At 52.3% G+C, this 27,975-nt stretch overlaps 1 protein-coding gene and 1 non-coding gene across 2 annotated transcripts; both read left to right on the top strand.

The window, feature by feature from the left end:
* Nucleotides 1-694: 694 nt before the first annotated feature.
* On the top strand, nt 695-26,262 carry NCAN (neurocan). Its single transcript, XM_007195428.3, has 15 exons — nt 695-777; nt 5,061-5,140; nt 6,025-6,432; nt 9,587-9,761; nt 9,872-9,999; nt 10,553-10,846; nt 11,749-12,345; nt 12,543-14,003; nt 17,868-17,984; nt 18,974-19,087; nt 20,423-20,581; nt 21,719-21,801; nt 22,528-22,672; nt 23,425-23,607; nt 23,860-26,262. Exons 2-15 carry the CDS (start codon nt 5,068-5,070, stop codon nt 24,003-24,005), a joined length of 4,083 nt encoding a protein of 1,360 aa, XP_007195490.3. The 5' UTR covers nt 695-777; nt 5,061-5,067; the 3' UTR covers nt 24,006-26,262.
* Nucleotides 6,519-6,591, top strand: TRNAK-UUU (transfer RNA lysine (anticodon UUU)). The gene has a single exon. It is a non-coding gene; the product is annotated as a tRNA-Lys (tRNA).
* Nucleotides 26,263-27,975: the final 1,713 nt, after the last annotated feature.

Here is a 27,975-nt window from a genome sequence, read left to right as displayed (position 1 = left end):
TTGTAGACCTTTTAAGATCAGGGGTCTCCCTGCAAAGACACGCACATGCCGCCTGCTCAAAACAAAGGTATTTCTGTAACAACAGTACCTGGTCCACAGCAGGTGCTCCATAAAAGTTGACTAGATAAGGGAATGAATGAATGAATGAATGATAGTTCTGGCTGGCGCTGGCAGAAACAGCTCTGGGTGTGACACACCTGGGCTCTGACTCTGCAAGTCTCTTACCAGCTGTGTGAACCAGGGAGATTTCTGTCCTCTCTGAGCCTCAGCTTCCTCTCTATACATGGTGTAAAACAGTAACTGTAGCCAAAACTGCTTCAAGTGTGAACCTGCAGGCAGACCAGGGTTGGAATCCCAGCTCAGTCCTTCCCCTCTGCGTGACCTTGGGAGAGACTTCATGTCCCTGGGGTCTCAGTTTCCCCATCTGTAAGATGGAGCAGACCCCACTGCGGGGGCGTCTGGGGATCCTTAACGTGGCACCTGGGGCGAAGTGAATGGGAGGAAGCCAGGAACAGTCTTCCCCGGGGTGGGGTGAGTGGTCGTAGGAATAGGGAGGGGGTTTTAGGCAGAGGGAGCACCCTCCCTCGCGCAGTTGGAGGCGTCAGGCTGACAGGGGCGCATGCGCAGAGCAGCCCCGCAGCCCCTTTATAAGCGCTGAGGCGGCGCTGGGGCGAGCAGAGCACAGGGCTCAAGGGTGGACCCGGCGCGGATTGAGCGCAGCCAGAGCGTCCTTTGTGCCGGTTGACCGCCCCGGGATGCGTCCGAGCTAGGAGCCAGGTGGGGGTCCGTCGTGGGGAGGGGGCCGCGTTGAGGGAGAGGTCCTTGAAAACAGAAACAGAGCCCGAGATTGGGGAGGGGGATCAGAGGGAAGCCCCCAGAATGGGGAGGGGGTTTAGAAGGGGAGGGAAGCCCCGGGTTGGGGAGGGAACCCACACTGGGAGAGGGCTTGGGAATGTCAAGGGGATTCGGATTTGGGGGCAAGGTTGTCTGGGGAATTCGGAGACGACCCCGCGATGGGGAAGGGGCCGGGCTGGAGGTGGGTCTTAGAATTGGGGAGGCACTGGGAACCAAGGCTAGGGAAGGGGCACCCCGAGCTTGGAGAGAAGAGGGGGACACCCACACGTTGTGTGGGGGACTCTGGAACAGGGCACCCCGTGTCTGAGCTGAGACACCCCAAGATTTTAAGTGGGGATTCCCAATTTGCAGATGAATACAGGATTCCAGGCTGGACTGCAGCAGGGAGGGGGCCCCCAGACCAGCCTGAGCCCAATGGACGGGGTCTGCACTGAGAGTGAACCCCGACAGGGATGGGGTGCCCTGCAGTCTCCCTGTCTTTTTGGCTCAAGTCTTGTCACCACATCTTGACTCAGGGAGGAGGCTCTGGGGGGCTCCTTCCCAAGGTGGTCCCTGTTGTTCCCTGGGACTTGGAGTTGGGGTGCTGTCCCTTCTCCCAGGGAGCACATTGTGTCTCCGAGGTGAATGCTAGTTGAGAGCCTCTTAAAGCCCCCAGTTATGGATCCCAAGGACCCGTAAAGAGCACCCAGTCTCTAGGGGGGAGCCACCCCCAGTATTTCCACATCTGGCCACATCCTCACAGCCAGACACAGATCCTTGCCTCACCCCTTCCGTTCCATCTGGCCACATGGATGCATGTGGAAGTCCTGGCTTGGCTTGGGGGCACAGGCGCTGGGAAGGAGGGGGCTGGGACCCCAGGCCCAGCCTGGGCAGGAGCAATCCCCATCCCTGTTCCTCTTTGTTCCTCTCAGCAGCATTAATGGGAGACAGCCAGGCTGAGGAGAGGGTTGGCGCTGGGCCCCAGTGGGGGATGTGGGGCAAGGGCCGGGAGGGAGGGCTGGGCAGACCATGGGACCCCAGACCCCAGCAGCCTTACTGGCTTGTGGACATATCCAAACGGAAGGCGTCCCCCAGGAGGTAGGGACTTTGCGTGTGTGTGTGTGTGTGTGTGTGTGTGTGTGTGTGTGTGTGTATCCCGTACTGGGAGAAGGCATGTGCTTATGGGGGGACCCGGGGTCCTCTGTGACTCTAATGTGACCAAGGTTGTGTCTTCGTCAGGAAACTTGTGCTGGGGGCCACTTCACCAGGTTGCAAAATGATGTATGCCCACCAGTCACCAAAGCCACAATTTATCCAGCCTGGTCTGTGCCAGGGGGCTGGCAGCTACGTGAGTGAGTGTGTGTGAGGAACTGTGTCTGACAGAGTGGCCTCATCGAGGGGTTTATGTGGGGAGCCTGAGACTGTGGGTGTGTGTCTTTGTGCAGAAGACGTGCTGCCTGGCTTGTAAGTGCCCATATTGTCTCTCTTTGTTAATGTCACTGTGAATCTGTGAGTGTGTGTGTCTCCTAGGCTCTGAGCCTAGAGTGTGTGGCTGTGTATGTGTCCCGTGTGTGCAGCAAGGGTCCTCTCCATGTGATTGGCAGTGTGGACCCTGAGTGGGTGAGTGTGAGATGTAGTCTGTGTACAGAGTTGGGGAGCTAATGGGAGAGACATTGACAGGGGTTCAGGTCTCCAAGGGACAACCTGGGATGATTTACTGAGCCCGGTTTCCTTTCTTCTCCAAGGAGTTTCCATGCTCTAGCCCATCCACACAAATACGCTCTGACTCCAAGGCCAGTAACACATACACACGTGTGCTCATAGCCCCTGCTGAGGGGTACTTGAACCCACACATCCAGAGACCACACTGGGTCCCCTATGCCCCACCCAGTGCATATTGCTGCTGTGGACCCTCGTACATGTTCACACACCACAGGGTGCAACCTCATGGATATCCTTGCCTGGATGCACACACAGGCACAAACACACAAAAATGCCTGCTGGCAAACTCACCCTCACTCAGTGCCTTCTGAGACAGGAGGTGGATGTGAGGGAGGGGGAGACACACACACACACACACACACACAGAGACACGTGCGCGCGCGCGTGCACACACACACACTCACACTCTGTCTCTCTCTCTCTCTCTCTCTCCCCTCCTGGGCCACCCCTCCCACAAAGCCCCCTAGGCCCCTACTTGCATATGTATGAGGATCATGCATTATTAATGAGGGGACAAGCCCCAGACAGCTGTGTAAATGCTCACCTCTCATGGCCCTGGGGAAGAGGTATTTTAAGAGAAGGGGTGTGGGTGTGTGAAGTGCAACTGGAGGGGATGGAGTGTGTGGGGGAGGGTGTGGGGGGGAGTGCAACTGAACCTTTGTATGTCACCTTGTTGGACCACCATTGCATATTTGAGTGTGTACACAAGGCTTTGTGTATAAGAAGCTGTTGTTTAAGTAAACATTTCTTGGACTTCATAAGTCTTAGCTCATTCCATTCTCACAATAACACTCTGAAGTATGTGCTGGTTGATCCCCATTTTACAGGTGGGAAAACTGAGGCACGGAGTGATGAAGCAGCTGTCTAGGATCATGCAGCATGTAGGGAGTAGAGGCAGGGTTTGAAGTCAAGTCATGTGGATATAGTCTGAGCTCTTAACCATACAGAGTATGTGTGTGTGTGCACGTGCGTGAGAATTCTCTGAACTTGCCCCCTCCTAAAACTATCTTGGGGTAGGCACAGCCCAGAGTCCTGCCCCACCCTCTAATACCCATCCAGGCCTTGGACAGCCATCAGGGGACCCTGCCCCGCTCAGGGTTCCGAGGGGGAGAAATGAGGACAGCCTGGGATGGAGGCAGAGGTTGCTGAGGTTTACAGGTCGGTAGTTAGGGGCATCGTCCCAGAAGCTGGCCTCTGCCCTGCTGTGCAGTCCCAGGCAAACCGCTCACCCTCTCTGGACCCCGAGATGCTGCCCTAAGAAGGCAAGAAGGAGACCAAGGGGGTAGTGCCACTGTGTGGCCGCCCCAGAGTTCAGCACCACGGACAGGTCCCCGGCCTGCCTCCCTATGGGGGCCTCTGGGAGCTGGGAACTGGTGGGGCCAGCTGTCCCCCACAGGACCCTATTGTGGACTCCATCCACACTGGCTATTCTTTTATCAGGAGGAGGGTGCAAGGGCTGGGTTTGTAGGTGATGTTCTAACTTCCCATCTGCCCCCACCTTCTGAGCCCCCCCAGTGGGGTAAGGGGAAGGGGGTTCCAGAGGGGTGGGACGCACCACCACCCCAGGGTTTCTAGTCTCTGGAAGACTGTGAGGTTTGGGAGGGCACTGCTGTATCCCAGTGTTTGGAATGGGCTTTGCTTACAGGTAGTGCTCAATATTTGTCCACTTTATGCTCATGTGCCACAACCCCTATAGGAGTCTAGACCCACAACTGGAGTTTCTCTGTGGACCTAGAAGGCACCTTCGCCAGTCAGTATGAATTCAGAGGGAGGATGGGGTGGGCGAGGGCGAGGTCCCTTCCTCCAGCTGGGACTTGGCAGCTCTTCAAAAATCCCAGAAACCAGGAATAGAATCTTGGCGACAACCAAATCCTGGAATTGAAGCTGAGAATCGTGTCAGTCAGCAAACCCAGATTACAGGCTGGATTGGAGTCCAGTCTGCTGCCAGAACTGGGGACCCCAGGCAGACTAGGACTGGCTGCTGCTCTCTAGGAGCCCCCAATTTGATTTGGGAGGCTGACTTGAAAAATGGGACTTTGATCTTGGCTATGTTAAAGTCAATAATAATAATAGGAGCTGAAATTTACTCCTTCATGCCAGGCAGTTCTAAGCATTTTATATGTATTGACTATATTGACTCATCTATTCCTTCCAACTACCTGATGTTATCCCCATCTGACCTGCAAAGAAACTGAGGCACAGAGAAGCTAAGCTACTTGCTCAAGGTCACCCAGCAAGGAACAGGCAAAAGACAACCCCAGGTTTGATTCCCTCCAGCACCCATGCTCTGACCATAGGACTTCACTGCTCAGATTCTGAAGTCATTTGGTCCTGGGTTTGGATTCTGGCTCAGCCCTGGCTTGCTGACTGTGTGACCTTGAGTGACACACTGGCCTCTCTGAGCCCCAGTTTCCAGATCTGTAGAATGGGAGGAATTGGTCCTTTCATGCCAACTGTCTAGGAGAGTTGTACTCACCCCTTCCTTCCTCTCCATCTTGTTTCAGGTCCAGGATGGGGGCCATGTCTGTCTGGGTCTCAGGCCTCCTGATTCTCCAGATGCTGCTCTTTGTGGCTGGGGAACAGGGTGAGTTGGCTTGTTGGGTGGGAGAGGTTGGGGTCTGGAGAATTGACAAGATGGGGCAGCGTTTTAACTTGAGAGCCTTCTCCTGCTGGTTCTCTGGCTTGGTCTGGAGAATAAAATGAGAATAGATGAAAAAAGTCTTTGAACAGTCAAAAGCGAACAAGACACCTGAGAGGTTATTTTTAGTCATTGCCAGCGGAGGCTAGAGGTTCCCGCCTCTCACTGTTTTGCTGAGATGAGCTGAAGAGAGAGAGAAAAAAAAAAAAGGGAGAGAGAATAGTATGAAGATTGATTAGTGATGCCTGCCATGGGTGGGACAATAGAAATAAAGGTCTGTGTGCCTCTCCCTGGCATCTCCCCAGTAGCGGTCAAAAGCCCAGACTTTAGAAATGCCTCCTGATTTGCTCTGTGGCCTTACGCAATTATAATGATGTCTCTGAGCCTCAATTTCCTCAACTCCCCCAAAAGAGGATGAGACATGGCTACCTCTGCAGATGGTTATGAAAATCAAATGAGCTGATTGCTATTTATAAAGTGCCTGTTATATAGAAGGTACTCCACAAACACTGTTTCTCTTCCAATGGCTGCCTCTTGCTTAACTTTTGGGGAAACCATGGCTGAGAGCAGAATAGTGACTTTCCCATGGACACATAGTGAGTCAGTGACACTGAGAGTTAAATCCCTGGCCTCCAGGGTCTGGACTTTGAGTGGAGGCAGAACTATGAAGGGATTCGACCCCATTACCCCTCTTCTGCTCACAGATGGGGTTACAGATCACAGATCTGTGTACGGCATTGTGATGTTGTGTAGGCAACCTAACCTCTCTGGCCTCAGTCAGAGGGTCCTTGCCTCTCAGTCAGGCCCTCTCTCCACCTTCTCCACCCCAGGCACACAGGACGCCACTGCTGCTGCCACTGCCGAGAAGGGGCTCCACATGCAGAAGGTGGGGTCTGGGTCGGTGCGGGCTGCGCTGGCAGAGCTGGTGGCCCTGCCCTGTCTCTTCACTCTGTGGCCACGGCCAGGTGCAGCCCGAGAAGCCCCTCGGATCAAGTGGACCAAGGTGCGGACTGCATCAGGACAACGGCAGGACTTGCCCATCCTAGTGGCCAAGGACAACGTGGTTCGAGTGGCCAAGGGCTGGCAGGGACGTGTGTCACTACCTGCCTACCCCCGGCACCGGGTCAACGCCACGTTGCTACTGGGGCCACTGAGGGCCAGCGACTCCGGGCTCTACCGTTGCCAGGTGGTGAGGGGCATCGAGGATGAGCAGGACCTGGTGCCCCTGGAAGTGACGGGTCAGTTGGGGGAAGGGGAGGGGCCAAGGCTGGGATGGGGAAGCCCATCCACTGAATGTCACCTTAGAAATTACTCCCTGGGGAATTCCCTGGTGGTCCAGTGGTTAGGACTCTGCACTTTTACTGCCGAGGGCCCAGGTTCGATCCCTGGTCAAGGAGCTAAGATCCCACAAGCAAAAAAGAAAAAAGAAAAGAAAAGAAAAAGAAATCACTCCCTGAACAGTGATTTGCTTTCAGTTCTGATAAAGTCAGGAAGAAAGTCTCCATGGGTACGCCTCTCTCTTTAACATCTCTCTCTTTCTCTTTTAGCTAAGAGAGAGCAGCCTCTGGCTCAGTCTCTTATGGACCACAGCATTTCATAGGATTTCAGAACCTTGTTTTAAGTCCATTTCATGGTTACCTACTTTCACATAAGGCAAAGGATATTGGCTTTCTATTTAAAATAGGAATACAGATTTCCTTTTAAAATAAATATATGTTTTAAAAAAGTGAAGTTATTTTTTAAAAGTGGATTAAAAATATAGATTAAGTAAATAACAGTCATCAATGTAACCAGTTCCTATATTAAATTGTTTCTGTTGAAATAGTCAGTGTAGTTTCTGTTTTCCTAACCAATCAAGATGAACAAGGCAAAAAAAAAAATTATTTTTAATTATTAAAGCAAAGTCCTAGGACAGGGCATGGCACTCAGAAGATGATCAATTGATATTTGACGAATGAATCAATGAATAGATTTGTGGGGTTTTTTGGCTGCGTTTTGGGTCTTCATTGCTGCGCGTGGGCTCTCTCTAGTTGCAACAAGCGGGGGCTACTCTTAGTTGCGGTGTGCGGGCTTCTCATTGCGGTGGCCTCTCTTGTTGCAGAGCATGGGCTCCAGTAGTTGTGCCCGTGGGCTCAGTAGTTGTGGCTCGCAGGCTCCAGAGAGCAGGCTCAGTAGTTGTGGCGCACGGACTTAGTTGCCCCAAGGCATGTGGGATCTTCCTGGACCAGGGCTTGAACCCGTGTCCCCTGCATTGGCAGGCGGATTCTTAACCACTGCGCCACCAGGGAAGCCCAATGAATGGATTGTTGTGTGCAGAATGTCCTGTGGACTCCTACTGGGAAGTCAATTTCCCTTAACCTGTGTTGGCCATGAGCAAAGTCCCTGCACCCTGTGTTCTGGAGCACAGTCTTTCCCCAGCCAACAGTGTCTCACTGCATATTTTATGGGGTCAACCAATCATCCCCTTTCCAAGGCCTTGTTCTCAAAACTGATAAACCTCAAAGAAAACTGATAAGTGGTGAAAGAAGAGAATTCCACCTCTGGGTTTGGTAAGTTCGTTCATTCAGCCAAACATTTATTGAGCAGCTACCACATGCCAGCCTGGTGCTGGAGACATAGCCATGACTGAGACACAGCTGCTGCCTTCTGGGAGCTCTCAGTTTGATAAAATGGAACAAAATGTTTAATACCTTTGTTTTGCTCAGCCATTTCTCTCATCCCTAAATCAGAATTTGAGTCACAGTGAGCTTACTGATGCTTCATGTCCTGGTTTACATGTCACCTCCTCCAGGAAGCCTTCGGTGATTCCATTTCTAAGCTGGGCAAGAACCACATTTGGGGGCTTACCTGGTGGTGCAGTGGTTAAGAATCTGCCTGCCAATGCAGGGGACATGGGTTGAGCCCTGGTCTGGGAAGATCCCACATGCCGTGGAGCAACTAAGCCCATGAGCCACAACTACTGAGCCTGTGTGCCACAACTACTGAAGCCTGCGCACCTAGAGCCCATGCTTCACAACAACAGAAGCCACTGCAATGAGAAGCACGCGCACCACAACGAAGAGTAGCCCCCGCTCGCCACGACTAGAGAAAGCCCGCACGCAGCAACAAATATCCAATGCAGCCAAAAATAAATAAATAAATAAATTTATTTTTTAAAAACCCACCACATTTTTTTTTTTTAATTTTATTTATTTATTTATTTATTTTTGGCTGTGCTGGGTCTTCGGTTCGTGCGAGGGCTTTCTCTAGTTGCGGCAAGTGGGGGCCACTCTTCATCGCGGTGCGGGGACCGCTCTTCATCGCGGTGCGCGGGCCTTTCACTATCGCGGCCCCTCCCGTTGCGGGGCACAGGCTCCAGACGCGCAGGCTCAGCAGCTGTGGCTCACGGGCCCAGCTGCTCCGTGGCATGTGGGATCTTCCCAGACCAGGGCTCGAACCCGTGTCTCCCGCATTAGCAGGCAGATTCTCAACCACTGCGCCACCAGGGAAGCCCAACCCACCACATTTGATCACCCATTGCTGCCTTTGCTTCCCCTATGTATGCATGTACTTAATTCCTAAAAGGCAGAATCTCTCTCTCACTCTTCTCCATGCCTCCTGTCACCTCCAGAGCCTAACCCTAGGCAAGAAGAGTGCTATCTTTGGAGTCAGATCTTTCTGGATATAACTTCTGGCTCTCCCTTATACAGGTTATGTAGCCCTAGACCTGTCCCTCAACCTTTCTTTTTTTTTTTTTTTTAAACACTATTTTATTTATTTTATTTATTTATGGCTGTGTTGGGTCTTCGTTTCTGTGCGAGGGCTTTCTCTAGTTGTGGCAAGTGGGGGCCACTCTTCATCGCGGTGCGCGGGGCCTCTCATTATCGCGGCCTCTCTTGTTGCGGAGCACAGGCTCCAGACGCGCAGGCTCAGTAATTGTGGCTAACGGGCCTAGTTGCTCCGCGTCATGTGGGATCTTCCCAGACCAGGGTTCGAACCCGTGTCCCCTGCATTGGCAGGCAGATTCTCAACCACTGCGCCACCAGGGAAGCCCCCTCAACCTTTCTGAGCCTTAGTTTGCTCCTCTGGAAATGAGGATAATCATAGGGTTGTTATAAGATTTCAATGAGATAATGCTTATAAATGCTTTTTACATAGCAAATATTTAACAAATTCTATGGCCCTTTATGGCCATTGCTATCAGTTTCCTCATCTGTAAAATGGGGGCATATCAGTCTCACTCCCCATCATCACCCTAGCACTATGCCTGTTGCTGAGTGAACAGACATGATACAGGGCAGTGTAGGGCAGCAGGTCTGTTATTATCAGACTGGGTGGTGGGGGGGCATTCTGCAAGAGTGAGGTCTGTTCTTGAAGATCACAGCATAAATCATCCTGGATGTTTCCCCATAGGTGTTGTGTTCCACTACCGAGCAGCCCAGGATCGCTACTCGCTGACCTTCGCTGAGGCCCAGGAGGCCTGCCGTCTCAACTCGGCCACCATTGCAGCCCCGCGGCACCTGCAGGCTGCCTTCGAGGATGGCTTTGACAACTGTGACGCCGGGTGGCTCTCTGACCGCACTGTTCGGTGAGGGGGTACACAGGGTAGGGAGATGGAGAGCTAGCCCCTGGAGAAAGATGGTCCTTGGGGGCCCCAGGAGCACACATCTGAGAGGGACCCCCACCTTGTCTTGTCAGGTATCCTATCACCCAGTCCCGTCCTGGTTGCTATGGTGACCGTAGCAGCCTTCCAGGGGTGAGGAACTATGGGAGGCGAGACCCACGGGAACTCTACGATGTGTATTGCTTTGCCCGTGAGCTGGGGGGTAAGTCTGGGGCTGGCAGAACACCCTCTTCCCTGAGCCCCATTACCCTCCCTAACCCCCATCCTTCCCTAAGTCCTTCCTAGCTCTCCTAAGTTTCATCCCTCTCTAAACCTGCAGCCAAGATCTGAGCCCACTGGTTCCCTGAGACTTCCTCCACTCCTTGAGCCCCTCTCCTTCTCTGTGCCCCTTCCCTCTCTCTGAGCCTCTTCCCTCTCTGAGGCTTTGTCCCCTTCTCTGAGTCTCTCCCCCTTCCTGCCCCCCTCCCTCTTCCTACTTCCCTCCTCACTGAGCCCCCCTCACCAAGGCCCTCCCTCTCTCTGAAGCTCAACTCGTTAAGGGGCCTGAGTTACCTCACTTGAAAAAGAAAGTGAAGCCCCCTCTTAGCACTGCATGAGAGGTAACGACAGTGATGTTCTGGCGATGGGGGCACGCAGCTGCGGCTGCCGCAACCCAAATCCAGCCAGATCAGGGCTATTTGGGGTGGGACCCCCTTCCCGGGCTCCGTGGGAGGGTTCTTGGGGCCCCTCTGACCTTCTCCCGCGCCTTCCCGCAGGCGAGGTCTTCTACGTAGGCCTGGCCCGCCGCCTGACACTGGCCGGCGCGCGTGCCCAGTGCCGCCGCCAGGGCGCCGTGCTGGCCTCGGTAGGACAGCTGCACCTGGCCTGGCATGAGGGCCTGGACCAGTGCGACCCGGGCTGGCTGGCCGACGGCAGCGTGCGCTACCCGATCCAGACGCCGCGCCGGCGCTGCGGGGGCCCAGTCCCGGGCGTGCGCACCGTCTATAGCTTCGCCAACCGCACCCGCTTCCCGGCGCCGGGAGAGCGCTACGACGCCTACTGCTTCCGAGGTGCGCGTGAGGCCACGCCCCTTGAGTGTGCGTCCCCTGGTGGCCACGCCCCAAGGGCATGCACCTTGATAACGGCCGCGCCCCGGGAGCTTGGCTTTCTAGTGGAGGTGGAGGCCAGGCAGGGGAGAGATACGAGAAAACTTGCTCCGCGGTGAGCCACGCCCCCAGGGAAAGGTCATACCCCTGAGACAAGCTTTCCGTAGGAGCCCCGCCTTAGAGGAGGACGAGACCCAGAGAAGACCAAGCTCTGGGGGGCAGTCCTGTTTAGCGGGTGGGCTATGTCTCCTGAGATCTCTGAGAGACACGCCCCTGGATGGCGCAGTTCTTACCTGGAGCCTTGCCCATGAGCACCCGCTGGGGAGGAAGTGATACCTCAACTAGCCATGACCCCTGAGCAAGGCCACACCCCCAGGGATGGGACCAGGGATGACCCTCATCCTTGGGGTGGGGCCACACCCTCAGAAGCTGCAAACCTCAAGTCCAAGGAGCTGAGTCTTATGCGTAAGCGGGGGGAAAAAAATCTCTTCGTATGAAGACCATGCCCATTAGGCGCTTTCTCTTCGGTGGGAGGAGCCACGGCCCAGGTCTGACCTGTCCCCCTGAGAGCTGGCCACTGCCTGAGCTTCACCCACCAGCCAAGCTGTCTCTTGACCCTTTACTGTGACCAGTTGACTCTGACCTTTACAGTGGACCCCAGCCTGAACAATGAGGATGATAACTTTCCGCCTCTGTCTCTCAGTCAGGGGGGATCCCAGAAACAACCCAGAGAGACAGAGGGGCGCAGAGAGACAGAGATACATAGAAGATCTCTGCTGTAGCATGCTGGAATGTGGGTAGACTTCAGGCAGAACTTCCCAGCCAGCCCCTGGGCCTAACACAACCTCTTCTGCTTTCTCCCACAGCTCATCACCCTACATCACTACATGGAAACCCAGAGACGCCGTCGTCTGGGGATGAGGGGGAGATTCTGTCAGCAGAAGGGCCCCCCGCCCAAGAACTGGAGCCCAGCCTGGAGGAGGAGGAGGTAGTCACCCCAGACTTCCAGGAGCCTCTGGTGTCCAGTGGGGAAGAAGAACCTCTGATCTTGGCAGAGAAGCAGGAGTCTCGAGAGACCCCCAGTCCTGCCACTGGGGGCCTCACACTAGCCTCAAGGCCTGCTCTGGAGGCTGAGGAGGTGTGGCTGAGCACGGTGTCCCCCGCCCCCAGCAACGTGGAGGCAGGCACTGCGGTGGGCATGCACACAGAGGCAACCCCAGCCAGCACCATGCCCAGGAGGAGGGGGCGCTTTAAAGGGTTGAACGGGCGCCACTTCCAGCAACAGGAACCCCAGCGAGGGCTGAAGGGGGTGCTCCAGGCCAGCGTCCAGCCCCCCACCCCAGAGGTTGCTGGGAATTACGTGGAGCCTCCCCTGGCCACAGGAGCCACTGACGCCTTGGGGAGTGGCCGGAGCCAAAGCCCCTGGGCTGTGCTGACCAATGAGGTGGATGTGCCTGGAGCTGGTGAGTGGGGTCCAAGGGGGAGATGGGACCTGCCTGGGGATGTCAGGGGGACAGGGGAGGAGGCTCCGAATCACAGTTGGGTGCCCTGGCCTCACCAAGCCTCAGAAGACCCCTCTTCCTCCGGCCTGGAGCCAAGGAGACAATCAACAGAAGGAGCTGCTGAGAGATAATTATAATTACTGTTGATATTGTTTCAGGTTCCCCTGGTGGCACGAGCCCCCCAGAGCCCTGGCTGTGGCCCCCAACCATGGTCCCACCCATCACCCTTGGCCTGGAACTAGAGGAAGCCAAGGGCCCCAGTGTGAGGCCAGCCACCCCCGACCTGCCCTGGTCCTCCTCGGAGGCCACTGCCTTGGCTCCCAACCCCTTGAAGGGCCCCAGCACAGCCCGCTGGGAGGCTCCTCCCACAGTCATTTCTCCAGACCTCCCTGTCATGGCCATGCTTCGTGCCCCCAAACTGTGGCTCCTGTCACACCCTACGCCCCTCCCCGCCGATGCCAGTGAGGTAAAGGGGTATAGTGAAGCCATGGCCGCTGCCCCACCCTCCCCTGCCTCAGAGATCGAGGCCAGCCCCCAGGATCCCATCCATCCAGAAGCGTATTCCCTGCCCGCCTCCTTGGGCCTGACGGGACAAGGTGGAGAGGCCACATCCCCGACACTCAGCAGCCATGGCGAAGGAGGTCCTACAGCTCCTTTGCAGGCAGCCACAGACACACAAGCTGGAGCTGGTCCTAACTCCTTCAGAGCAGACTTCGGGAAAATTGGGGGGACCAGCCCTACTGGGCTCAGCAAAGCTGAGCACCCCAGATCCAACCCACAGGCTTCTGTGGATGGGAATGTGGTGGCAGCCGTCACTCCCACTGAGACTGCCACTGAGCCCATGGGAGCCAGAGGCATCTTGGGGTCTGAGTCTGGGGTCTTCAACACAGCAGAGACCCCCACTTCCAGCTTGCAGGCCAACATGGACGAGGCACAGGGCATGTGGCCGTCACTGCACAGTGAAGGGCTAGACCCCCATTCCCCATCCGTGCTCTTGGGGGTCCCTGGGGTCTCCCTGATGCCCAAGGTCACCCCACATTTGGAGCCTTCGGCTGCTACAGATGGAGGAGCCGCAGTGGGTCCCATGGAGTCCATGGCCACACTAGACACCAGCGATGCTGGTGGGAATTGGGAACCTGGATCCCACGTGGTTGAGGGAGATGAAAGCCCCACCTTGAGCCCTCAAGTGGCTGTGGATACAAGTGTGGTAATGTCCCTCATGTCCCTGGACCTGGGGGACAAGGTTGGGGTCCTGGCCATGTCCACAATGGCCTCCTCAAGCTCCCAACCCCATCCAGAGCCGGAGGGCCAGGTGGTGACCCAGGGCACCCTGAGAGGCTTGGAGCCTCCACATGAGGGCAGCCCCTCAGGGGAGCCCGCTCTTCCTCCTTGGACACCGACAGCAGCCAGCGAGGACAAGCCCATTTCAGTTTCCTCGGGGGAGCCTTTAGTGCCGTGGGACTCCCCCAGCACCCTGCTGCCTGCCTCCCTGGGCCCAGAGGAGTTTGAGCTGGAGGTCCTGGCGGGGAGTCCAGGTGTGGAGAGCTTCTGGGAGGAGGCAGCAAGTGGAGAGGAGCCAGCCCTGCCAGGAACCCCTGCAAATGGGAGTGCAGAGGAGGGTGAGTTGGAAGCTCGTGGTCTCATCCAGGTCACTGTGTTTGCGCTCAGGAACCAGGGGCTGGGGTAGAGGCCAGAGCTGGGAGGAAGGATTGTTCTTGGGTGCCTGGGAAAGTTTCTAGCAGGGGATGATGTTGAAGGCGGGAGCTCATTAGGCAGAGTTGAATTACAGAAAGGGTATTCCTGGCAGAGGCACTAGCCTGGGCAAAGGCCAGGAGGTGAAGCTGCGTTTGATGTGTTTTATGCACAGCGAGTAATGAGGCAATGATGAGGTGCTGGGCGGAGTTTGGTTTTGGAGGATGAGTACAGTCAGCAAATCATGTTCATGACCACTCTCAGCTGACAGTGTTGTGTGACGTTGGGGTCCTGCCTTCAGCGATGCCTCAGTCTGGGGAAGACAGAGCTGGTTACAGGCAACCCCCCTGGGGTGGGGCCGGAGGGAGGAGGCATGGCAGGGAGGCCTTCCTGGACAAGTGTTGAATTGCAGCTGGAATTCAGTGGTGCAAAACGTGGGGGGCCTCAAGCCACAGGTAAAGTGGGTGCTGGGAAGGGGTGGGAGTGGTGGGATGCATCACCCCCATTTAGTAGACAGCAAACTGAGGCTCGGGGAGGTATGTCACTACCAGCTAGTCAGTGATCAAACCTCAACTGGCACCCAAATCCACGTGTGCCTTGGTTGCTCTATGCCCAGCGGAGTCCAGAGAAAGCCATCACCCTGTTCTCCTGGGGCCAGGTCTGCCCATAACTCAGCCTGCAAGTTCCAGCCCTTTATTTTTTAGGTCCTGCCATATTGAGCTATTCTTTCGGTCAAGTGAGCGTTAAAAAAAAAAAAAAAAAGAAGCAGCAGCAGCTAATTAAAAGACACACTTTTTCTGAGTTGCAAAACACTCTTATTAACACGATTGGTTTTACACTTGCTCCTTTTTTTTGAAGACAAAGTGTCGTGGTGATGGAAACAGCGGATGCAGGGTTTCATCACCCACCCTGTCATCTCTGGGTTGTGTCTGGGGCTGCATCTTCTTTTCTTAGATGCCCAGGAGGCAGGTGGACCCTGGGCAGGGGCACTTGCATCAATAAAGGCTTATGCTTATTGGTGACTGCCTTTGTGCTTGTGGGTTGGTCTGAGCACTTTACTGGAATCATCTTGGTTAATCTTTTTAATGTCCTTGAGGAACAAGTTCTAGTACGATCCTAACTTTACAGATGGGGATACTGAGGCACAGGGAAGTCAAGTGACTTGTGCAGTCATGCAGCTGGGGAGTGTCAAGGATAACATTTGAATCCAGGCTGACAACAGTCTCTGTCTCAATCACTGGGCTCTAAGATGCTTATTTCATTGACATAAAACAAAACAAAACGCCCTGAGGTCTTGGGGAGGGGTAAGCTTGCCCAAGGCCAAAGGAACTAGAGAAGGAGTGGTCAGGTGGGAGGGAAACCACGAAGAAGGGTGCTAAGGAAAGTGTGTTGAGAGGAGCCCCCAGGGCCACGGCTGGATCTGTCTTGGACTTTGTTGGTTTTTCGGCTCCAGACTCAAGCCATGGGCAGCCGGGGTGGAGGGAGGCAGCCAGTTCTGGGGGAGACCTGGGCGCCTACTCACCTACTGCTTGCAGCAGAAATGCTAATGAAGCCAAAAATAAATGCAGCACCAGCAAGCGACTGAGTCACCGCCAGTCTGTGGGCAGGTGTCAGCAGCTCGGGGCACCTGGTGGGGCTTACACGTCCCGGCGCCTGGCAGCCCCACGCATGTGCCCGCACGTGCCAGGATGGCACCAGGCACAGACATAGCCACAGGCCTCTCTGGCCATCCGTGGTGGTACACGCCACTGCCCCAGGGACAGGCTTCAGTCACTGCGGGCAGGCCAGCGGCTACCTTTATGCAGTTAGCAAGCAACTATTGAGTGCTTGCTGTATTCCAGGCACCATGTTGAGACCGAGTCCCTTGTCCTCTGGAAGCTGACATTCTAGAACAATGCTCTAGAACTTTCCCAATGATGGAAATGTTCTCGAGCTACGCAGTCTAATACAATAGCAACGAGCTATTGGTGGCTACTGAGCACTTGAAATGTGGCTACTGTGACTGAGGAACTGCGTTTTAACTTTTATTCCATTTTAATTAATTTAAACTTAAATAGCTGTGCGTGGCTGCCATGTGGAACATCACCGCTCTGGGGGGGAGGCACGGATAAGAAACGATGGTCCTAATAAATTATATTGGAGGTTAGAAAGTAATAAAGACAAAAGAGAAAAGTAAAGCAAGGGATGAGGGATGCCAGTGGGTAGGTTTTGGTTTTGGAAGGGGGGTTAGGATGAATTTGAGCAAGCCTGAAGGAGGTGAGAGAGGAGCCATGCAGAGATCTGGGGGAAAAGCAGTTCAGGCAGACGGAATAGCTTGTACAAAGGCCCTGAGGCAGGACCGTGCTTCGTGTGTAGGAGGAACAGCAGGGTCAGTGTGGCTGGAGTGGAATAAGTGAAGGAGGGAGAGGAGGATCCGGCAGGGAGATATTGGGGAACATTGCATGGGGCCCTGTGGGCTGAGGTAAGGATTTTGGCTTTTCCAATGAGGGTAATGGGGAGCCATGGAGGAGTCTAGGCAGAGGAGGGACATGACCTGACTCAGGTTTACATGGGCTCCCTCTGGCAGCTGTGGGGAGAACAACCTGTTAAGGGTGAAGGTGGAGTCCAGAAGGTCAGGGAGGAGGTGACTGCTTGTCATCATCTCAGTTTCTTGTGGGCCTCCAGACCAGGACAAAACAGAAACAAATTCTAGGTTATAGGGCCTGGAGAGAGGGCCTTAAACTGGGCTTCCAGAGCCCCGTAGGCCAGTCTTGGCTCTTGTACTGTCCTGCTGAGTGGCTTTGAGCTAGGCCCTGCCCTTCTCTGGGTCTCGGTTCTAGTATCTTGCAGTGGAAGGGTTGACACTGTCCTGACAAGGGATAGGGGTCATCTGGGGTACATGGGCGTTCTTGCTCTGCCCCTCCAAGACTCCAGGGTGGTCCAGAAACCACCCACCAAGGCCTCTGAGCCCCTGAGATGGGGAGGGGTGGCCCTCCTGCCTCTAGGGAAACCCCACTGAGGAATGAGAGAGGTGGACAGGGCCTCACATTCAACTCCCCCTGGATGCCCTGTCCGTGTTAAGCAATGTTGAGACCCCTCAAGAGGCCCCAGGCTGATATACAGAGAGCCAGTCATGGCATTATGGTCAGGATTGGGAGAGCAGGATGAGCTATTTTTATTTTCATTTTGTAAATGAGGCAACTGAAATTCACAGAAGTAATTTGCCCAGGGTTCCCTAGTGAGTGGCAGAGGCAGGAATTGAACCAGCCTCTCTGACTGCACAGCCTATGGTTATTACTGCTATAATCCACCACTTCTCCACACTGTAACCACTGAGGTTGCATCAGAAGAGGTTGAGCCACAAGGATGAAGGAAGTGATGGTTCCCACTGGTCCCAGTGCCGTTCATACCCCATCTAGAACCTATGTCCACTTCTTTGCTCCAAAGTATGAGAAGCACAATGACCAGTTGGGTATTTCTAGAAAAATGGGGATAAGTCAAGGAGGGCACTTAAACCATGTTCTGTGAGAAGACTTCCTAAGAGAAGCTGCAGGAATCCCATTCTAGTTCAGTCCAAGGAAGGACTTTGTCATAGCCAGGGCATCCCACAGGTGCTTTGGGCAGTTCCTGGAAAGAGTAAGCTCATCACAGGGGCATGTGAGAGGAAGTTGGCAGTCAGTTATTGGGAAATTATAGAGGGGACTCCACAGAGAGGGGTGAAATGAGAGGGCCTTTAGGGGTCTGAGGTCTGGATTCCCTGGGAGGCAGACTTGGTGGTCTGACTCCTTCCCGTACTCCTGTCCATCCTGCAGTCCCCTCGGATCCCTGTGAGAACAACCCTTGCCTGCATGGGGGCACCTGTGAAGCCAACGGCACCATGTACGGCTGTAGCTGTGACCAGGGCTTTGCTGGAGAGAACTGTGAGATCGGTGAGTACCCCAGACTCAGGATCTGAACACAGACTTGTTTGACTCAGAGCCCTGGGGTCTATCCCAGCAGCCATCCCCATGAGGATCAGGGATCACAAAATGCTGGCTTCAGATGCTCCCTTCCCCTCCGTCCCTCCTTGGCTCCAGTAAATCAGCCTCAGCAACAACCATCTGAGGTTTCATCCTCAGGGCTGAGGCTCTGGTGTGCTGCCTCCCATTATTACAAGGCAAGGGTGGGGAAGGGGAAGACAAAGGGATGGTAAGGCTCAGACTCCCACCAGCAAAGGGCCCCAGGGGATCGCCTACCCTCTCCTGGGTGGGCAGGGGTATAGGCACCACCACTAGAACTGTTGGAAGCTAGCCCCAAAGCCCAACACAAGAAATATGACAAATTATGAAATTATAACAATTATAAATGATATAATTTCTTGAGCTCTTCCCATTGACTCTACTCACAACCACCGCTGTGGAGGTGCTATTATTATCACCACTTTGCAAAAAAAAAGAAACTGAGTCTCAGAGAGGGCAAGTGACTTGCCTGGCATCATACATGCCTCAGGCACTATCTACACAGGAATTGGGAGAAGAGGTGCTCAACTGATTGCTCCCTGTACCTACAAACAACTTCGTGATTCTGTGCAAATCCTTGTAAGTGCTCCACATTCTGAAGACCCTTCAGCTTCGACATTCTATGGGTCTGTTTGCCAGACCCACCTTCACTGTTCTGGAGTCAGGGGGAATGTCCTGCACACTCTGGCTTTCAGCCAGCCCAGTGGCATCTCCTCTCATTGATGCTAATTCACATCAGTTGTGTGAGGTTCCACCCCCTTGACCTCCAGAGTCATTGGGCCATCAGTGCAGACCACCGCTGTTGTACTCAGGTCTGGGATAGATGGTAGGGTCATGACCGCATCTTCTGCCTGGTTCTCCATGGGGCCTGGGAGCCACGGGGAGGCTGACCTCTGACTCAGCCCCACCTTCCCCTCCAGATATAGATGACTGCATCTCCAGCCCCTGTGAGAATGGAGGCACCTGCATCGACGAGGTCAACGCCTTCGTCTGCCTTTGCCTCCCCAGCTACGGGGGCAGCCTCTGTGAGAAAGGTGAGTCTCTGCCGAGACCCCAGAAACAGTACCAGGAGCAGGGTTGGGTGCTGGACCACAAGCTTCCCACATATGGAGCTCCAGGTCTCTGCCTCTGGTTCCATGGCCGTGAGTCAGACAGGCAGGAGGCGAATAATTTTCTTGAGATAAAATTCACATAACATAGAATTAACCTTTTTAGAGTGTACAATTCAGTGGCATTCAGTACATTCACAATGTTGTGCAACCACCACCTCTAGCTAGTTCCAAGACATTTTCATCAGCCCCAAAGGAAATCCCATCCCCATTAGCCATCACTCCCCATTCCTCCCCTCCAGCCCCTGGCAACCACTAATCTACTTTCTGTCTCTATGGATTTGCCTATTTTATGTTTCATATAAATGTAGTCATACGCTCTGTGTCTTTTTGCATCTGGCTTCTTTCTCTCAGCATGATGTTTTTCAGGGTTCATCCACATTGTAGCACGTGTCAGTGCTTCATTCCTTTTTATGGCTGAATCGTATTCCATTGGATGGGCCACATTTTGTTTATCCATTCATCACTTGATGGACCTTTGGGTTGTTTCCCCCTTGTGGCTAATGTGCATAGTGCTGCTATGAATGTTAATGTACACATTTTTGTTTCAATACCTGTTCTCCATTCTTTTTGTTTTTTCCCCATTCTTTTTGGTGTACCCAGGAGTAGAATGGCTGGGTCATGTGGTGATTCCATGTTTAACTTTTTGAGGAGTTGCCAGACTGTTTTCCACAGGGGCTACACCATTTTACATTCCCACCAGCAATGCACGAGGGTTCCAATTTCTCCATATCCTTGCCAGCGCTTATTATTTTCTTTTTTTAAAAAAATTATAGCCATCCTAGTGGGTATGAGGTGGTATCCCATTGTGATTCTGATTTGTGTTTCCTAATGATTCACGTTGTTGAGCATTTTTTCATGTGCTTGTTGGCCATTTGTATATCTTTTTGGGAGAAATGTCTATTTGAGTTTTTTCCCAGGAGGGAAATTTTAGGCTTTCCTGAGACCATTTCCTGAGGTCCCAGGATGTGGCCAGATCAGAGAATGAGACATTAGAGTTGGGATAAGAGGGGATGGGTGTAATGATCTTCCAGCTGAATCTCTTCCTGCAACAGAGAAAAGAAGTGAATATGGGAGGAGGGCGGTGAAAAGGTGGGGGGACAGAGTGGGGGCTGGGGGATGGGCCCAGGGAGAGGGTTGATTTAGCCCCACAGTGACCTTGGATTGGGCCCTCTCTCTGGTGGGCTGGTGTGCTCACGGCTGGCAAGGCAGGCCTCGGCTTGAGGCCAGCCCCCTTCATGCTCCCTTTCCACCTCCCAGACACAGAGGGCTGTGACCATGGCTGGCACAAGTTTCAGGGCCACTGCTACCGCTACTTCGCCCATCGGCGGGCATGGGAGGATGCCGAGAGGGACTGCCGCCGTCGAGCCGGCCACCTGACCAGCATCCACTCACCCGAAGAACACGGCTTCATTAACAGTAGGGACTCTGGGGTGGGCAGGGGTGGCCTTTACAGTCCCTTTGTCAGGGCATCCCCCCAGGGTCCTGAAGACGCTGCCTTTCTGAAGCTATGTTCATTAATGCAAGCCCCGACCACTTATTAATTCAAGTGTCTATTTATTCACTTGTCAGTTCATTCATTCACTTCATTCATTCTCCGACTATTTACTGAGCACCTGCTATGTGCCAGGCACTGTTCCAGGCACAGAGACACACATTGTCCTGTCCTTAGGGAGTGACGTTCTTGAAGAGGATATAGTCAAACAAGTAAATATCTAATTAAATAAGTCTATCCTAAAATTTAGCTGGTTCTCAGGGCACTGATGACAGTTAAAACAGGGCCAGGGAACAGAGGGTGATGGAGAAGCATCTGTGGTGTGGGGGATGAAATGAGGGAGGAGCAGAGATTTAGAGAAAGAGGGGTGTCCCATAAATTAAATCCAGCATTTATTGATTTACTCATTATTCCTTCTGCCCTTTTTCATCCATTTATTTATTCACATTTTCCCCATCCCATCCCCTGTTAATTCTTTAATTTGTTCATTCCCTGGTTCACTGGCTTTTTTCCTCTATGTAATCAAACACACATGCATCCAGCTGCTTCCTCCCTCCTCAGTGACTGATTGGCTCATTTAGATTCACCTGCCTGCCCTGTCCAGCCTTGCTCGCTGGCTCTCTTAGCCCCTACTCTCTCATTTCTGCAAAGATCTGACTTGCCTTTATTGTTTCCTCTGGCCTTTTGTTTAAGCCACAAATTGTGACAAGGCCAGGAGCCTAATTCCGGCCCTTTCCATGCCTCAACCCCACTCCCCAAGTATGAGGGCAGCCAGAGCCTCAGCCTGCTAGGGAATGGGGGGACGTGGCCTCCAGCCCATGCCCCACAGGCTGCCAGAGGGGCTGGGGTCCTCCCTTCCAGCTCAAACCCAGAACTGGGGGAGGGGCTCTGGGTACCCCGCCCCTCCCTTCTCATCTTCATCCACTTCCCCTTCCAGCCCACCTTCAGGCTGGGCAGGGGGCTGAGTCTCCCCTCCCACACCCCCAACCTGGCCTCCAGCCAGCAACCTAGGCTGGGGGAGGTGCAAGTACCCAGCCCTCACGACACCCCACACCCCACAGGTTTTGGGCGTGAAAACACATGGATCGGCCTAAACGACAGGATCGTGGAGAGGGATTTCCAGTGGACGGACAACACAGGGCTGGTGAGTGGTGGCAGCCTGGGGACCTGGGGACCTGCAGTCAGACTGTTGACTTGGGCCCTGCCTAGAATGGAGAGTTCTGGGTAAGCTGTAATGACCCGGCCCTCTGGCTTCACTTTAGTAAATTTTATATTATATATTTTTTACCACAATTAGAAAAGAAATCCACCTCCTCTCTTCTGCCATGAGAACTGGCCCCGGCCCACTCTCTGACTATACTCGAACTGGATCAAGCAGCCCCAGCCCTCCTGGCCTCTGTTCTGTTCCTCAGACAGGACAAGCTCAGTCCTGCCTCAGGGCCTTTGCATTAGCTATTCCCTCTGCTTAGAACTCTGTTCCCTGCCTGCGTTGTTCTTATCCTTGAGTCTTCCTTCAGCTCTCCTGTTGCCTCCTCAGGGAAGCTCTCCTGGACTTCCAGTCTGAGGTCACCTTTTGTTCAACTATTTATCTAACAATGAGTTACCCATGTGGAAAACAGACTGTCAGGGAGTGAGACGAGGCAGGAGGACCAGGGAGGAGAACACCACAGCCTCGCAGCTAGAGAAGGGTTGACTTGGACTGTAGTGGCAGCCACCCTCAGGGCAGGCAGAACAGTGCCCATTGTAGAGATGGAAACACTGAGTCCCTAAGAGTTTGAGTGGTCTGGCCAGGGAAATCCCACAGTGCCAGTGCCAGAGCCTGGGACAGGCTGCATGTCCCCTGAGCACCCCCTGCTCCCCATTCTTACAGCAATATGAGAACTGGAGGGAGAACCAGCCCGACAATTTCTTCGCGGGTGGGGAGGACTGTGTGGTGATGGTGGCACATGAGAGCGGGCACTGGAATGATGTTCCCTGCAACTACAACCTCCCCTATGTCTGTAAGAAGGGCACAGGTATGCTGCTACTCTCCCTCCCACCCCTTCTCCCCCAACCTTCCCTCCTGCCTGTCACTGGTTCGTTGTTTTATTTAAGTTTGTAAATGTAAGAGTCAGTCCAGCCCAGTTTTCACGCTTCAGCACTATGTGAGGGTACCGATTTTCCCCCCACCCTTGCCAACTCTGTGTTCTCAAACTTTTTGTTCTTTGTTCATCTAAGTCCTGAAAAACAGTATCTCATTGTTATCATAGTTTGCACGTCTTCGAGGATGAGAATAACCAGCTCTTCATATGTTGATAAGCTGTTTATATGTATTTGATTTCCTGTGACCTACCAGTTCATTTCCTTTGCCTAATTTTCTATCGGTTCATTGGTCTTATTGATTTGTAAGAGCTCTTTACATATTAAGGAAACATATATATGTATATGTATATTCTCATGTCCACCTTTCTCTTATACTTTTCTTCATTCTTGCTTCTGTTTCCTTGCCAATTTTCATATCCTTTTTTCCATTCATTTGCTCAGATTATTCTTGCCTCCCATCTCCTTCATTCCCATCATGCACAAGAATTAGGGGTTGGGATGTGTCCAGGAGGTTCCTGCCCCTCAGCAGCTCCTGGTTTGGGTGGAGGAGACATCCACTTCTAGCCCTTTGAAGTCACAGCTGGGCAAAAGGTGGGACCTGTTGAGGGTTCATCTCAACAAGAGATGAAACCAGTTCAGCCGCAGTCCCACCCACTTCTTTAAATGGAGGTTCCTCTGTCCCCAGTGCTGTGTGGTCCCCCTCCAGCAGTGGAGAATGCCTTGCCCATTGGTGCCCGCAAGGCCAAGTATAATGTCCACGCCACTGTACGCTACCAGTGCGACGAAGGATTTGCCCAGCACCACGTGGCCATCATCCGATGCCGGAGCAATGGCAAATGGGATCGGCCCCAAATTGTCTGCACCAAACGTAAGTGGCTTCCCCCAGACACCCCAACAAAAGTTTCCAGCTACTTGTAGTCTCCAATTAAGCATCTCATGACTACATACATTGATCTGGTTGAATGTCTGCCTGATAATACGGCCTTGCAGATAAGTGAGAACTTACTAGCTTGCCTGGTGTTCCCTCCGTTTCCCGCTCCCCCGAGGAAGCCTGTTCCATCAGGCCACCCACCTCTCATCAGCTTTTGCCACGTTCCTGTCGTCCCTCACTTCCCTGCAGCCAGACGATCCCATCGGATGCGGCGACACCATCACCACCACCAACACCACCACCAGCATCACCACCACAAATCGCACAAGGAGCGCAGAAAACACAAGAAGCACCCAGCAGAGGACTGGGAGAAGGACGAAGGGAATTTCTGCTGAAGAACCAGGCAAAAGAAAGCACAATCCCCTTCCCACACCTCCCCTGGAGGCTTCACCTGGGGAGGCATAGCCCAGAGAGAAACAAGAGGGTCCGGAAGCCCCTGAGTCCCAAACCACATCTCCCCATACATAACCATTTGTAAAAAGCTCCTCTCTCCTTTTTCTTACATAAACAAGGTCCTCTTGGCAGGTGTAGCCATGTGTCTGAAAAGTCAATTCTAGTCAGGCTGAACTCTGGGAGCATCTCTCAGTGCAGGGAAGCACAATCGGCAAAGATCATCATTCTTTGCACTGGTTTAGTCTTTTGTTGGCAAGGCTGACTGCCAGTTGTGGAAGTAAGGCTTTGATAAGGGTGCAAGAATGTGTGTTTGGATTCGCACTAAGGAATTGCTTTTACCACCAGAGATTCAGATTTAGTAAACTGTCAGATGTCCTAAATGCAGGCTGAAGCCTATAGTGAAGGTCACTGGCTTTGGGAGTAGAAAATTACATGGACACACACTGCTTGAACTTGATGACTGCTCTTCCTTCACCTTGGACTTCAGCCTAAGTCAGTCCTTAGTCTTGGTGGATGAACTGAGTGTGGAATTCCTATGTACTGAATTTTAGGAATGTTTTTGGAACAACATCCCTCCAGGCCCTCAGAGTTAGGGGTCGGAATAGTCAGAGAAATTTGTGGGCAATGAAGGGAAGCTGTATTGCTTGCCCTCCCAGGTCTAGTCCAGTGCTGAGATTTGGTGGTTCTGCATGTGTGGTGAATTTTATACACACACACACACACACACACACACACACATACACACACACACACACACACACGGATGAGAGGATGTTTAGGGCTCAACGAACCCAGATTTCTTCCCCCTCCATCTCTCAGGGGACAAAGAACTTCCTTCCTGGACCAAGGAGGTGCCAAGTTTTCTAGCTCGGTGCCCATATCCATCCCTCAAGCAGACATTGGTAGTGCCCCTGCCATGGGTCCCACCCCTACCCCTACTCTATTCCTGTCTCCTCCATTCATCGCCTGGTGGACTAGAAATGCTTAAAACTTGAAGTAGTGACATCTACCTGCGGTCATGTAGAGAGATATGCAGTGTTAAAACTGAAACACACACACACACACATTTTTCTCTTAGTTTTTTAATTTTCTAAGCTGTAAAGAACTCACCTTGCCTTCCTCCCCAGAATCTGAAACCTGTAAAAACTCTCCCCAAGCCAGAAGTCGGGATTCAGCTTCCTGATCTCTGGCAGGAAAGATCCACAGCTTTTCCTCCATGTCCTTTGTCCACTCTCAACCTCTCTAGTCTGGGTAACATCTGTGGATTAGTGTTAAAAACCACAGTGGAGAATGGCCCTCTGCAGGAAAGAAAAATAAGCAAATATACGGTCCATCTAAGGGTTCAGTAGAGAAAGAAACGTGTTGGCTGAGCCTATATCCCTCCTGGGAAGTACTAATCATAGTTGACAACTATGGAGTAGGTACCATGCTAAGGACTTACACACACTGCCTCCTTGAATCTTCTCAACAGCCCAGTGACTTAGGAACCATTATTTTCCCATTTTACACAAGACAAAACTGAGGCTCAGATAAGAGAAAGACACTGGCTTGCAAGACAGGAATAACGATTCAGTCCTGCCTCTGGCTGACTCCAAACCCTGCTCTCTGTTTTGGGGGGAAGGAATTGAAACATAATCATGCTCTAACACACAGGAAGATTTAGGAAAAGATTGAGAAGTGCAAACTAGACCCGCATCCTTGACCATGGTCTTTAGTGTTCCCTGCTATATAGACATTATCCACTGTTCCATGTTATGGTCATTGTTGAGAAAACCCAGGGATATAGGTTTGCCTTCTAGGTTTGATAATTCCTCTTGGTTTAAGAAATATAAAAATAATAACACATCTTTGGTCATCCATGTCACAAAAGAATTTTCCTTTGTTTGGAGTGGGGGGCTCTGGGGATGCAACTTTTTTGGGGGTGTCTTGGTTTATGCTCCTTACCCTTGACCACCTCAGCCCCTCGCCCTGCCCCCCACCCCAGCTCCATGGTGGGAGGGGGCTCTGATATTTTCTAAGGTGGGTGGTTTGTCTTTTGGTCTTTCCCTTTGAGATGTGCGTGAGTGTTTGCGTGTGCCGCGTGTGTGGCATGCGTGTGAGTGTGTGTGCGCGTGAACAGCTTTGGATTCTGTTGGTTATGCTGTCAGCTGCAGTGTTCCGTGGGTCTGTGGTATCTGACACTATGGACATTAATGTACTCCTTGGACATTTTAATAAAATTTTTTAACAGTTCAACCTGCCTCCTGACACCTTCCTTCATTCATTCACTCAGCAAGGACTTACTGGGCAGCTATTATATGCCGTGTACTGTGCTGGGTGCTGGGGAGATAGTGGTGGACAGAACAGATGTGACCCCTGGGAGGTGGTCAGGGGAGGCTTCCTAGAGGAGGTGAATGGAATCTAAAGGATGAATAGCATTAACTAGACGAAGAAGGGAAGAAAGGAAGAGAGTTTCAGGCAGAGGGAAGAGTAAAAGTGAAAATCTTCTTGCAGAAGGGAACATGGTTCATTTGAGAAACAGCAAAGAGTCCATAGTGGCTGGAGCGGAGTGACAGAGGTAGACAGTGGAGGGAGATGAGGTCAGAGAGGCAGAGGATGGATCACTCAGGGCAATATGGGCTGTAATGAGAAGTTTGGGCTTTATTCTAAAGCAATAGTGGCAACAAACAACATTAACAAGGTCAAAAGGCGAATGCCAAGCTTGGAAACAATTCTTCAAATCAGAGATAAAGGAATTTTGCCTTAATATATAAAGAGCTCCTACAAATCAATACAAAAAAAACCCAATAATCCAATAGCCAAATGGGCACAGGATATGAACAAAAAGCTCAAAGAAAAGGAAATACAGATGGCTCTTAAACTACAACATATGCTCAACAAAATAATACACAATTTTCAGATCTCCAAGGTACACAAATAAGGACATATAAATAAAAGGGAATAAACAAATCTCACAAGAGAGGGGCCTTGCATATTTCAATGATGACAATGTACCTGAACTGAGAATGATTTATGATTTACTCAACTGCCTGCATCTAAAGTCAAAGTGGAGGATAGTCAGCTTCATATAACAGGTGAATTGCAAGTGACAACCACAATGAGATATTATTTTTCACCTATCAAGTTGGCTAAGGTAACAAGTGATAACACATGATGCTACTGAGGACGTATGGAAATAGGCAAGTACATCTGTTACTGATGGGCTATAAATTGGCCTCACCTCTAAGAAGAGTTGGAGATCACTAACAAAATGGCAAGTTTTGACGCCTTGATCAAACAATTCCTGCTATCATCCTCCAGTTATACTTGTACTTATGTGATGACCATGGTACTTATTACTAACAGCAAAATATGGGAAACAATGTAAATGTCCACCATTAGGAGACTGGTTACAAAGATTATGGTGCATCCAAACAGTGACTACTTTGCCAACCTTCAAAAGAATGCTGGTGGGGGAAGGGGACAGATTTATACATGCTGAAGGAAACCAGTCCCCAAATATACTGTTAAATAAGAGTTACTTTAAAAGTGTATATGAGGGCTTCCCTGGTGGCGCAGTGGTTAAGAATCCACCTGCCAATGCAGGAGACACGGGTTCGAGCCCTGGTCCGGGAAGATCTCGCATGCCACGGAGCAACTAAGCCTGTGCGCCACAACTACTGAGCCTGCGCTCTAGAGACCGCATGCCACAACTACTGAAGCCCGTGCACCTAGAGCCCACGCTCCGCAACAAGAGAAGCCATCGCAATGAGAAGCCCGCGGACTGCAACAAGAGTAGCCCCCGCTCACCACAACTAGAGAAAAGCCCGAGTGCAGCAACGAAGACCCAATGCAGCCAAAAATAAATAAATAAATAAATATATAAAATAAAGTATACATGGCACACAAATGTTCATAGCAGCATTATTCACA

This window comes from Balaenoptera acutorostrata, chromosome 2 (assembly GCF_949987535.1).
Source record: "Balaenoptera acutorostrata chromosome 2, mBalAcu1.1, whole genome shotgun sequence".
Lineage (NCBI taxonomy): Eukaryota > Metazoa > Chordata > Mammalia > Artiodactyla > Balaenopteridae > Balaenoptera > Balaenoptera acutorostrata.
The sequence above is the reverse complement of the archived record's forward strand: the minus strand, read 5'-3'. Positions and strand labels throughout refer to the sequence as shown.